This window comes from Polistes dominula, unplaced genomic scaffold (genome assembly GCF_049000335.1).
Source record: "Polistes dominula isolate Pdom_NZ unplaced genomic scaffold, Pdom_raw_medaka scaffold_35, whole genome shotgun sequence".
Taxonomy (NCBI): Eukaryota; Metazoa; Arthropoda; class Insecta; order Hymenoptera; family Vespidae; genus Polistes; species Polistes dominula.
This window is the reverse complement of record NW_028300968.1, coordinates 2984127-2996523: the sequence shown is the minus strand read 5'-3', so window position 1 is coordinate 2996523 and position 12397 is coordinate 2984127. Positions and strand designations below refer to the sequence as shown.

Sequence of the window (12397 nt, the reverse complement as noted above, 5' to 3'; positions counted from 1 at the left end):
TATTCTTTACTTTTGTTTTTTTTATTATTCATTTAATCGATATAAACAACACATTTATTTATTTATATTCTACAAACAGAATTGCAAATGTGTAAAATAAATTATTTCTACGATTCAAAGTAAAGTTTTTTCTGCAAAATGAAATCAATACAGTAAAAGATAAATACAAATAATTAAGATACTAATTGAATTAACAATTTTCTAAATTTTTATCTAACTTCTTTGAACGTTTCTAACAATTTTCTTTCGTACCAGGAACAAAATGTACAATTTTAAAATACGATCGCATGCAACGACTAAAGACTATAATAAAATTGATACGATAGTGCAATTTGTATAAAATTAATATGTATTCATAAATTTATTTACAGATATATATATACACACGACCGTAGTTCAAAATTACACCTGCATATCATTGTTGTATTATCCAAACGGGAAACTATTGTAAAATATTACGTACTTCAAATAAGTACATACATAGAAAACATAGCGTGAGTATATTATTTGATATCAGTGATAGATTATTTTTTAATACGAGTTACGTTTATCGTGTAGTCATTTGATTTATTTTAATGTATTCCTTTTTGATTAAAATCGTACTTTATAAAACTAGTATGAAATATACAAACGTATTATTAAATAATTTAACAATTATTAATATTAAAGTTCAATTTTTTATTATTATTTATAAAAAATATTACGCCTGTAGAGATGCAACCCTCCAAACACACTTTGAAAATGTGTAGCGGACGTGTATCTACAGTCACGCCTCTGCAGACCACTTATACAACTATATCTCAAATGATAAAACAGACCAACAACACATAAAACAATGAGAACAATAGCTAATGGCATTATACACACTACACGACACACAATGCATTGTACTCACCACGTGTTCCAAAGATTTATTTCAACTACTTGTTATACTTATTAGATACAGTTTTATTAATAAAGTTTTCTATATTCGTTAATCATTTTGTATATCTTTAATCTCGTGGTATTAGTAAGCAGTGATACCACAAATGTTGTTTGCAAGCGCCATCTACTGGGACGGGAATTTTTTTGAAGCCCGAACTGTTTATACACGTATGTATTACGTGTTGCCTATCTTTCGGGCAAAAAATTCCGCCCCAACAGACGGCACTCGCAAGCGACATTTTCAAAGTGTGTCTGAAAGGTTGCATACCTACAGGTACACAAATTTAAAATAATTAAATAAATAATTATAAAAAAAAATAAAAATAATATAATTATAATAATAGTATTGAATTAATTAATTGCATACGTACAATATGTGCATTTCTTATATATTAAAAATAATATTGCTATTTTATTAGAAAAATATATTTGACCAATTTCACATAAACGTTAAATATATATTTAATTATTGATTATGTCATAAATATATATATTTTTCATTAATAAATAGAATATCATAGTGATGACAAATAGCTTAGAAATATTTAGAAATTTCTTAATAGACTTTTAATTGGTCGTTATCGTCAAATCCAGCACTGTGTCCTGCATTGCGTACGATAAAACTTGTTCCATCGTAATGCATACGCCGTTCACCTCGACGTACGAATAAATGAGATGTTTGACCCAATGACGCTGTGCAATGTAAAAACGGTGTTGTCAGGGATGCAGTACCATTGCTGGGTGACGTTCTCAACTGATACTTGTTGCTATTTCTTCCAATTCTTTTAAACAATACAATCATCATTAATTATTAGAATTATAAATGAAGTATATAGATGATAACACATACCTGACAAGACCATCAGGAGTCTGAGAAATCCTAACATTGTTGATGATCCAATTTTCAATACCTTCATCGGTAATCCAATATTGTGAAGCTCCAAGAATTGTGGCAGCTTCTTGCAAACACGTCGAACCATGTCGCGAACCAGAATAAAAAACGCTTAAGGAAAAATCCTAAAAATAATATCATCCAAAAATGAACAATTAGTATAAAAATAATTGATAGATTTACAAGATTATTAATTTATTGTATACTTGACTCATATCCAAAAACGAATCTGTGGTAGTTCTGGTTCCAGCAGTGTCCACTAAATATACAAGTGCACATTGTTCGCACGTAAAACTGACACCCTTGTACCACATCTTTGCGTATCTATTAAAACCAATAGAAATCAAAATTAGATAAAAGTATCTTTAGATATATGTTTGTTCTTTTAAAAAATATATCTAACTTGTTATTCCCGTGAGTATCATGAGCTAGAATTTCAACACGCGACCCATATTGATATATTCTTCCATTTGGATGCAACAAAGCTGAAGCTGATCCGGATGAGCTTAATGAAAGCACGATATTATTCTGCATTGATAAAAAATTAAATAATTATTCATAAATCAAACAGGATGATGATTGAAATATAAATTGTATAAATGCACCTTAAAGTTGATAACTCTCACAGCACGATCGACAGTCATATCAACACGAATTCTATTTCGTAGTCTCAAAGAAATTGTACCGTGTGGTGTGGTAAGTGCACCTCTGGCAGTACCACCCACATCAGTTTCATGTTGTTCTCTCCAATTATCCGAATAAACGCATGCTTCATCGGTAGGATAAAATTGTGTTTGAATAGTTTTAGGTGTTCTTGATTTTCTCCAAATGGCAGGTGAACTTGTTGAATAATTAGTTGCACTAGTTGTTATACCGTTCCATTGATCAGCTGGTGGTGGTGTTTCAAAGTACTTAGACAATTCGCTGTATCGCTGAAAAAGTGTTAGTAGTACTCGGACGAATTACGAAAGAGTTAAATAGAGAATAGAAGAATGTGGCTTTCAAGATATATGTTACATAGAAGAAAAAAAAGAAAGAAAAAAAAGAAGTGAAACTCTTAATACACGTACTTGAAAGTTAGTGTCCTCGGTTTGAGCGTGATAACTGTGTGCAGTGTAAAGTGATCGTGGTCTCATTGGCGTTATTGGTATACTTTGATTTTGAATAGTTGTCATAGAACATGCAGGTAAAATTCCTGACTGTGTTGTTCCCCCCGTTGTTGTTGAAACGCATGCTTTTTGCATATCTTTGCAAGAATTTACCATGACTTTGACCTGTGATATTACATGAGAAACTAAATTACGTATCAATAAGAAAAAAATCTAAATTATATCATTATTTATTGTTATATTTCAACGAGAATCGCATGTTGAAGAAACGAACTAAAATGGGGGACTAAAAATGGTATCAAAAAATTATTAAAAGATGGATAAACCTTTGTATCACCGGTCGTTATTCCTTTCGTTGATTTTTTATTGCGAACATTTCGGGGTTTGGTTACCACCGGTTTTTTCTTCCCGTTAATACGATCCACGGCTGCTTTTAAGCGGTTTTCCTTGACTCAAAATTTACCTATACCATATCACGTAGAAACGTGTTACAAATTAACTATCTATATTGTACTTTCTTTTTATTATCTTATCTTATTTATATATATTCAAATTTATGTTATAATTTTACGTGTAACCTCGTTCAAGTTTCCGCTTTTAAAATTCTTTCTTCCTTTTTTTCTTCCTTCCTTTCTTTTTGTCCGAAATAAAATAAGTTTCCTGTAGATCTGGTGAAGAAGGAAACAACCAGTGAAAGGCAAAAAAAAATCAATGAAAACTGATAAATTGTACTACGAAAGGAGCTGATAACCGATTTACATACGATTCCGCGATCTTTACCATAAAAAACAAATGAATATTCATTTTATTATCCGGTTGCCCTTGACGATTAACGAAAAACAAAAAAAATACATTAGATACATATACATTTATACTTTATACATATTAAATAAATTCATTCAAAAATTGTACTCATCCTATTTACAAGTGTTAAAAGATTATTCGTGTGTTCGTAAACGTTCACGTTATATTACAGTGTTGTGTTGACTTGTTAACGCTGTCGTAACACCGATGTAATCGTTACCATTTATTACTTAACCAATCTGAACCAATTCATGCAAGGATAATTTAATTGAATAATGATAGAAATAAAATTAGGATAATCATTTGGTAGAATGATTACGTGTATCATCCAATTTTTTTGTACACACATGTATACCTATGTATATTACCAAAAAATCTTATCTGTGACTTTGAAATAATTAATTACACGAATGGCAATACTAATGAAATATTTATTACTTTTTATCAAGAATACTGATAAATCTTTTAATAATTTGACAGTTACTTATACGAAAAGAATTTAATCTTTTTACGCGTGATTAAATTTAGATTATTTCATTTAAAATTTAATATTATGTAAAATAACATTACTATTATCAATGTTTATTTACTGTACAAAAAAATTGTTAATGAACTTTGTTCTATTATCAGTTTTGTTATTCATTCTAATAATTTTGATTGATAAATAAAAAAAAGTAATCTTCATGTAAAATTATGAACTTCACCTTGGATGATCTATTGGATGAAACTATGAAACATGATATTCACTTGAACTTCATTCTTTTATTCTTGCAATATCTAAAAGTGCAAGCGTATGTATAACAATAAATGACCTTATTATCAGAAATGAAATATTTTTAATTATAACATATACGATAAATAGCAAATATATATTATTTATCTTTTATACTTAATGTTGATGATCATTCATACTCATTTTTTGTAATTAATATTATAATAATTATAATTTAATAAATATTATAATTATTTAATTTATAATAATTTAATAATATTAATTAATAATAATAATATATATATAAAATTTATTTTTAATAGTATAATTAATATTATATATTAATTATGCTATTATATTATAATTAAAATTACCAAGATGAACACATATCGCATTTTAATTTTGAATACACATATTTTGATAATCTGATGATTCGTTGGTTTTCTTATCAACGATATTAATTTTTAATATCTTATATAACTTTCATTTTCCTTATTATTAATCAAACAATTTAATTTACATTATATACATCCAATGTCAACACTACTATTACAAAACTTTCCTCCTAACGTGTTATAGCCGTTTCTTATTCTTTCAATATGGTGGGGATGCGCGATTTATCTACTTGCGTTTGTTTCAAAGCTTCAATTGGCGCGTACACGGCACGCGTAGCTCCAAAGTTTATATTTTAACGTAGTCGTTTTAAGTTTTCAATTCATCCACACAGTAAAATAACACTTAATTATTTAACATCATTTCGTATTATTTAATCATGAATACTTCATCATTGTTCGCATTATTATTATTAACTGTTATCAAATTACGCTTAACTTTAGGTAATGATATATATTTTTTTTAATTTATCATCCGTTCTTTAGTATATCATTTAATAAAGATAAAGACAAGAGAAAAAAGAATGTAATTATAAGAAGAACAACACAAATTATAATAAGAACGTTTTATCGTGTTGAGTTTTAAACGAATGTTAAAAAATAAATCTTTAATTATACGTGTTTAACATGATTATCATTTAACATTAATCATCACTCATTGTAAAATTATTTTCAGAATCTCCTATTACCAGTGACCATGTGCACAAAGCGAACGATGCATTACATAATTACAAATCTAACGAAGATACTTTGCGTCTAATTTCAGTGGTAAGTTCAACCATGATAATATCATCATTGAATGATTAAGAAATTGGAGATAGGAAAAGCACATTTTCAACTTTTTATATTTGACTTATCGAAAATGAAACGATAAGCGTCTGATCTAATTTGTTGAAATAGAAAAGAATTCTGAGAATTATTTCCTTTTTCTTTCTCTCTCACTCTTTTTTAAATTCAATGTTTTTTTTTTCCTTTCACGTTATTCTACGCAATTTTATTACCAGCTGTACAATCTCATTTCAATATATTTATCATGAGTGATAAGAATTGACAGCAAGGTAAAAAGACAACACTTCTTTTTTCTTTTTTTTCTTTTTTTCTTTTTAACGATTACCAAGTTATTATATACATGTGGCCTCGTTTACGTAAGAGATGTATTTAAGGGGACGTTCCACTCTGCAATTTTGAAAAAATCTAATTTTTTTTTACATTTTTCGAATGTATATATATATAGAAATATTGTGTTAAAATTTCAAAAAGATCCGATGTCTCTAACTACATTTTTTTGCTGCCTGAACGTTACTACTTCGGAACGCTCTCCTGAGCGTTCGACGCGCACGGCCGACTCTTATCTTGTTCAATCGAGAAATTTGCTGTGCGGTATGGTTCTTATATCGGTTACGGAGACTCCAAGATTTTTAAAATGCTGCTTTACAGTCATCCATACGGTGAAGATTTCATTGTTAAAAAGTTGGAGTGTATTTTGCATGTGGCAAAACGTATTTTTAAGCGCGCTAATAAGGCAAGAAAAGCTCTCATACAAAAGAAGAAAATTGAAAAGAAAAACGCCGAACCGCTGAAAAAAAAACAAATAAGAACCATAGCAAAAACAGTAGTGAAGAGAAAAACGACTGTTGTGAAAAAAGTTCCTGAAGTCAAAACTAAAAATTTACAATCAAATTGATGAAAGAACTCTCAGAGAACTACGGTTTAGCAGTCAGAAGAAATATGAATTCTTTATAGAATATGCGCAATGAGATTTGAGCAGGATACTATCACAAAATTTCGACTGATGCCAAGCCGAAGCGTTCCATCGATTGGTGAAAGTACCTCAAAGCTAAGGCACATGGCACCTAAACACATGTTTAACGGCAAAAAAAGTTGTTGAAATTGCATGCAAAGTTTCTGCATGTATCTTCAACGAAGGATTCCGAACAGTGATGAAGATAATGGAAACGATGGGCATGAAACTTGGGCCAGGAGCGATCGACTTTGCTAAAAGACGCGACGACCGACGTATCGAATGTGTGAACCGTCGAAGCTCTGAGTGCTCAAAAGATGCCAGATCAAAGTGGAAGAAGGCAAGGCTGGAAGAAATTGAAGAATTTGAACAAGAAGAAGGTCTTTTGTACGGTCCAGGCATCGCAGATTAAGTTTAGGTAAGAATTTTTCACGATTTTTAGTAAAAAAAACTTTAAACGCGTTTTTCTCGAAACAAAGTTTTGAAAAACTAGCTCCATCTTATCTCGCGAACCAGTAAACCGATACTTATAAAATTTAATCCACATATTCTACACATGAGTTGTAACAAAGTGACGCAAAATCTTTTCTTAATTTTAATTTTTACTATTAATTTTTAATCAAAAACAACAAAAAAAAAAAGGTCATTTATAACGTTTTTTGTAATTTGTCCACCATTTTTTTATTTATTGATAAAATTTCATATATTTGCGTCACTTTGTAGCTAAAGTCATACAGAATATAAAACCATTTGATTTTTTGTTTCAGTTAAGCCGTTCTCAAGTTCTGATGGAGCTACCAAAGCACTACAGTTTTGAGGTGTTTTTTACAACTACTGTTTTTGTCATAAAAAATTAAATAAAATTAACAAAAAAAAATCTTTTTGTGCAATTTAAGACTTCATTTAACAAACCCAACAACTTTTATATCGGTATCTTTTATAATTTTCTTGGAAAAAATTCGCGAAAATAGCCTTTTTTTTTGGATACTTCGGGTGGAACGTCCCCTTAAATAAATTTATCATAAAACATATTGTTAATAAAGAAAAAAAAATATATAAACCAAAACTGTGTTTTCATTCTATTATAGAAAAAAAAAACAAATAACATTTTAATTAATTTGTTAAATACAGTAATTCATTTTGTATTTGTAGATTATGCGTCATGGAGAACGAGCACCTCAGGATACTTATCCAAATGATCCTTACGTTTCGGATACAATGAAACCTTATGGTTGGGGTCAATTAACTAACGTAAGAATGATAATGTGATTTGTTTTTTTTCTTCTAATTAATACATTTTATAATACTTTTAATTTGTATTTTATTTAGGTAGGTCGAGTCAATCAGTATAATCAAGGAATCTACTTAAGGCAACGTTACAATCGATTTCTTGGTGAAACTTATAGTCCTGATATATTTCATTTACAATGTACGTCAGTAGATCGTACGAAAATGTCAGCAATGTTAGAAGCAGCTGGATTATGGAAACCAACCGAAGAACAATCGTTCAAAGCTGATTTTCCTTGGCAACCAGTTACCTTGTTTTATCAACGCCGTTCTGAAGATACGGTAAAACACTTGTGTTTATTTATATTAATACTGCGTATAAATATTTTGTATTAACAAAAATACACATAAGAATATTTGGAATTTTTTTATATGTTCATTTGAATTTGTTAGCTTATGTTAATTTGGGATACGTGCCCTAAGTATGCTCAAGCACGTAATAAGATTTTACAATTACCGGAAGTACAAGATGTTCAAAATAAAAATGAACAACTTTACGAAGAATTAAGTAATTTAACAGGCATGACTATTGCAACACCCGAAGATGTTAGCTCGTTGTACAGCACGTTAAAAGCAGAGGTTTCTAAATAACAAAATATTCACTTTTTCTTTTTGTTTGTTTAAATGTACAATTGTTTTTTTGTTATTTAGGAAACAATGAATTTGACATTACCTGATTGGACTAAAAAATATTATCCAGATAAATTAATACCATTTACGTTGTATGATTTTCAACTTAACACTTACAACGATATGCTTAAAAGACTTAAAGGTGGTCCTATGCTTAAGAAAATCCTTTACGACATGTTGGCGAAAAAGGAAAAAACTTTACATCCTGAAACGAGAAAAATGTTTATGTACGTTGGACATGACAGTACTGTTGTAACATTACTTGATGTATTACATATTTGGAATAATCAAATGCCAGAATATAATATTATGATTATGATTGAACTTCATGAAGATGCCAATGGTTGGAATGTTCAGGTATAATCGTTTCAATAGTATTCAATGATGTTACTTTATATAATTATTATAAAAATGTGTTTTAATTATAATAGATATTCTTAAGAAATACAACCAATTACGAGCCATATCCGATGACTATACCCGGATGTGATACGATTTGTCCTATTGACGAATTTATACAAATTTTAAAACCAATGATTCCTGACAATTGGGAAGAGGAATGTAAAACTGACGGAGATTATATTATGCCACCAGCACCGGCGCCTTAATTTATTACAATTAATAGTTTTAAGAAGGAAATTTCTGACATTATTTTAAGTCAAGAAATACTTTAGTATTATTTATAAATATACAAATGTTTTACACGGACATATCAACTAGACAAATGATATGTATCATTTGTTACTAATATACAGGCTGTGATTACAAATGGATTAAATTTGATGAAGAAATCTTTTAATAAGATTTTTTTGACTTAACTTGATACAAGTTATCTGGAATACAATTCAAAGAGATAAAAATTTTCAATGATTTTCATTAACTTATGCACCTTTTCATATCGTTCCTTATTTTTTACAAACATATTATCAACAAAGAAATACTCATCAAACTGTAAAAGTTAGAAAGTACATTAAAATACTTACATTTCATTTAATTTCACATTTTCTGATATGCTCTGAAGAAATTTCTTTTGATTCCATTTCAAAGTCTTGGTACTGAGACTTGTCTAATCATCCCATAAAAAAATTGTACACATTGTCATTTTCCAAATCAATTGATAGATCTTCTTGCATGTTCTAATTAAATGTAAATTTTCTAATGGGTCAATCTTCTTGCTTGATGTTTCATTTGTACTAAATCAGAACAATGTTTCTCAACAGCAGCCATTTTTGTTTCTTTATCTTTATCCTTCATCTTTTTTTCTCGTGAACTTTGAACGTGTTTCCTAAATATATTAGATAATAAATTAAAATATCAGTATAATACAAAAACTTAAAATGTATCAAACCCAACTTACCATTTTTTTATAATTCTGAATTAAACAATTAGAGTAATGGAGAAACATTGACAACATAATGAACGAATAATTTTATTAATATTATTGGAAGATTTAAATTTTAAAATAATGCACAACGCACTGTAAAAAAACAGATAAAAATTTATGAGTAATTTAACCTTACTTTTAATATCACTATAATAATAAATTACAAAGAGTGTTACACTGTGTTTATGAAAGGAAACACTGTCTCTCTCAACGCTAGCATATCGATGCGGTAAAAGAAGGAACTAGAATGCACCTTGCACAAATGCATTAATTCCGGATGATAAAAGTGGAACGAGAAATAATTAAAAATATTAAAACAAATTAATATTTTAATAAATTATTATTTGTTTAAGTTTGTTTATTTAAATTTAGTAATGCACTTGAAAATATTTGCATTTATTTAGCAATAAAATAAATCAAATTATTGACTGGGGAAAGTAAAAATTATAATATAAAAATGTTAATATAAATTGAGGGTATTAATAATTAAATAATTAAATTCTAACTAAAAAAAAATTAATTAATTAATTTTGATGATATAAAAAAATAATATAAAAGCATTAACATTTTTCAGAAAAGATTTAATTCGAAAGGGATTATCTAAAATATCGATTTATAATTTATCTCGTATCCAATTAATCTCTGAAATGGAGAGAACGAAGTTCTCCTGTTCCCTCAGGATGCACTGAGAAGAATAGATAGATATCCAGTACAAACTTATCTTTAGATAACTGAGAGAACTATTGAATAACATTTACGAACTTCGGGTTCCCATAAACTTCATTCATCGTACTATTAATCTAATTATATTTTTGATCTCTATTATTCACCTAACTCAATGAACAAACCACCCCTTATGGCCACTATTACTTACCCTATTTTCTCTCTAATATAACATCTATTGTTCTAATACAAAAGCTTAACTTTCGAAACCTAAAATTTGAATTATCTTCAATATCATCGCACAATTAGCTCGATAATTTAAATAATTCCTTTTTCAGATGTTATCGAAAAATTGTATTTAAAATAATGAAATTTTAAAATTATAATCTTTCTTTAAATACGACTTATCTGATTGAAACACATGCACTGTAAACAAACTCTCGATTATGTCTGTCCTGATACCGAGTGGTACTACTTGCTCTAAGTTCAGCTCACCACTAAACCCAACCATTAGTCAATACTTTAACGTAAGTCGATACACGCATTCAACCACTACCAAAAGTCATTTTTTTTTACAGTTAGAACAATTTTTCAATATCAAACAGACCAATTTAAATACGATTATCTGTCATATTTAATATCATTTGATACCTGATAACATCAACCGATCTTTTTTTTCACAGATATGGGATTTTTTCTTTCAAGTAATTATCTTCTTTTCTATTTTTTTTTCTTATTTTTAGATAATCTTTCATATAATTTAAAATAGATACAAAGATTGATGAATTGTTGTAATTTATATCTAATTTGTAATGTTTAATGAAATAATTTGGAAAAGAACAAACGAATGATCGATTTAATTTATTAATTTATAGTTTTGAAAGAAGGATGAGGATAATTGTGAGCAGGTAGAGGAGGAAAGTAAAGGACAAACGGGAGAAGGAGGTGGTTTGGTGCCAGCAGCAAAACTCAGATTCGCAGTTAATGTCGCATTACGGGTGCAAGTTGCATAAGGACGTGCATCGTTCTAAGGAAAGACACTTTTTTCATCCTGATACAACGAAAATAATAATTCTTGACAATGACCGAAACAACGGAAGAAGCCAGAGTAAGCTTGAATTTAAAAAAACAAAAAAAAAACAAAAAGAAACTTACAATTAGTTATAAAACACATCGAACAAATGAATAAACTTAATTGAAATAATTAAATAAACTTGTTTGAAGTTATACTACTATTGCATGATGTATACTAATTGTAAAACGAAATAGGATACGCATAAGTTTTGTTCATAAATGAACAATTAATGGTAGTAAAAAAAAATGTTTAAACATAATAATACTTTTGCAGTGTTAAAACTTTCTAAACGTAGATGCGCGTTTACAAACTTTCACAGTGGTAACTCGTAATTTCTTCAAAAACATTTATACGAATAACAATTCGTTTGTAACAAGAATAGAAAGTGGTAAATTTTAGTGCGATCGCATGCAACGAATAGTATAATAAAATTGAGATAGGGCAACGATTTGTGTAAAGGGAATATTACTGTTTGCAAGTGTATTTATACGTGTTACCAAATATAAACGAACACAAACATATACACATATATACATATACACATGTAGTTATTGAAAATTAGACCTGCATACATAGGTAATATCTTTCATATGTTATCCTAAAGAAAATACTGTAGAATATTACGTGTTCCAAGTACATATAACATGTGGCGTGGGTGTATTATTCGATTTTGGAAAGAGATAACTCTCTTTAATTCGAGTTATGCTTATCGTGTATTACCTCGATTTAATATAATGCATTTGCTTTTGATTAAAATCATGCATTTTAACATTTGTACGGTTTA

The 12397-nt window shown here is 28.6% G+C and overlaps 2 protein-coding genes and 2 long non-coding RNA genes across 10 annotated transcripts; 2 read left to right on the top strand and 2 right to left on the bottom strand.

Moving 5' to 3' along the window:
- Positions 1 to 1361: 1361 nt before the first annotated feature.
- LOC107070038 (uncharacterized) lies at positions 1362 to 4706 on the bottom strand. The gene is made up of 7 exons (XM_015327871.2): positions 3252 to 4706; positions 2887 to 3090; positions 2422 to 2748; positions 2220 to 2344; positions 2023 to 2140; positions 1775 to 1941; positions 1362 to 1706 (listed from the first exon to the last, which is right to left on the bottom strand). Exons 2-7 carry the CDS (start codon positions 3079 to 3081, stop codon positions 1481 to 1483), a joined length of 1158 nt encoding a protein of 385 aa, XP_015183357.1. The 5' UTR covers positions 3082 to 3090; positions 3252 to 4706; the 3' UTR covers positions 1362 to 1480.
- Positions 2861 to 9358, top strand: LOC107070036 (lysosomal acid phosphatase). Of its 5 annotated transcripts, none has more exons than XM_015327868.2 (7): positions 2861 to 3002; positions 5510 to 5601; positions 7727 to 7825; positions 7904 to 8143; positions 8255 to 8440; positions 8513 to 8848; positions 8923 to 9358. In XM_015327868.2, the coding sequence occupies exons 3-7, from the start codon at positions 7730 to 7732 to the stop codon at positions 9097 to 9099; spliced, it is 1035 nt and encodes a 344-aa protein (XP_015183354.1). In that variant the 5' UTR covers positions 2861 to 3002; positions 5510 to 5601; positions 7727 to 7729; the 3' UTR covers positions 9100 to 9358. The 5 variants fall into 5 exon arrangements, with proteins under 5 accessions (XP_015183354.1, XP_015183352.1, XP_089029422.1 ...); XM_015327866.2 differs by lacking the exon at positions 2861 to 3002 and adding an exon at positions 4816 to 5277; XM_089173295.1 differs by lacking the exons at positions 2861 to 3002; positions 5510 to 5601 and adding exons at positions 6638 to 6992; positions 7342 to 7392.
- On the bottom strand, positions 8347 to 10882 carry LOC107070039 (uncharacterized). Of its 3 annotated transcripts, none has more exons than XR_016176814.1 (5): positions 10750 to 10882; positions 9849 to 9968; positions 9475 to 9776; positions 8535 to 8696; positions 8347 to 8444 (listed from the first exon to the last, which is right to left on the bottom strand). It is a non-coding gene; the product is annotated as an uncharacterized LOC107070039 (long non-coding RNA). The 3 variants fall into 3 exon arrangements; XR_016176813.1 differs by lacking the exon at positions 10750 to 10882 and adding an exon at positions 10052 to 10246; XR_001476203.2 differs by lacking the exon at positions 10750 to 10882 and having other exon boundaries at positions 9849 to 10045.
- A 227-nt stretch (positions 10883 to 11109) lies between these two features.
- LOC149032388 (uncharacterized) lies at positions 11110 to 12152 on the top strand. The gene is made up of 2 exons (XR_016176815.1): positions 11110 to 11242; positions 11414 to 12152. It is a non-coding gene; the product is annotated as an uncharacterized LOC149032388 (long non-coding RNA).
- The last annotated feature ends 245 nt before the right edge of the window (positions 12153 to 12397 follow it).

Bases quoted from the DNA above. Each gene is read 5' to 3' on its own strand.
- LOC107070036 (XM_015327866.2), top strand. From the start codon at position 5,214: ATGAATACTTCATCATTGTTCGCATTATTATTATTAACTGTTATCAAA. The intron at 7,826-7,903 runs GTAAGAATGATA...TATTTTATTTAG, and splicing joins GTTGGGGTCAATTAACTAAC to GTAGGTCGAGTCAATCAGTA. The intron at 8,441-8,512 runs GTTTCTAAATAA...TTTGTTATTTAG, and splicing joins ACAGCACGTTAAAAGCAGAG to GAAACAATGAATTTGACATT.
- LOC107070038 (XM_015327871.2), bottom strand. From the start codon at position 3,081: ATGGTAAATTCTTGCAAAGATATGCAAAAAGCATGCGTTTCAACAACA. The intron at 2,749-2,886 runs GTACGTGTATTA...ACACTTTTTCAG, and splicing joins CCGAGGACACTAACTTTCAA to CGATACAGCGAATTGTCTAA. The intron at 1,942-2,022 runs GTATACAATAAA...TATTATTTTTAG, and splicing joins CGTTTTTGGATATGAGTCAA to GATTTTTCCTTAAGCGTTTT.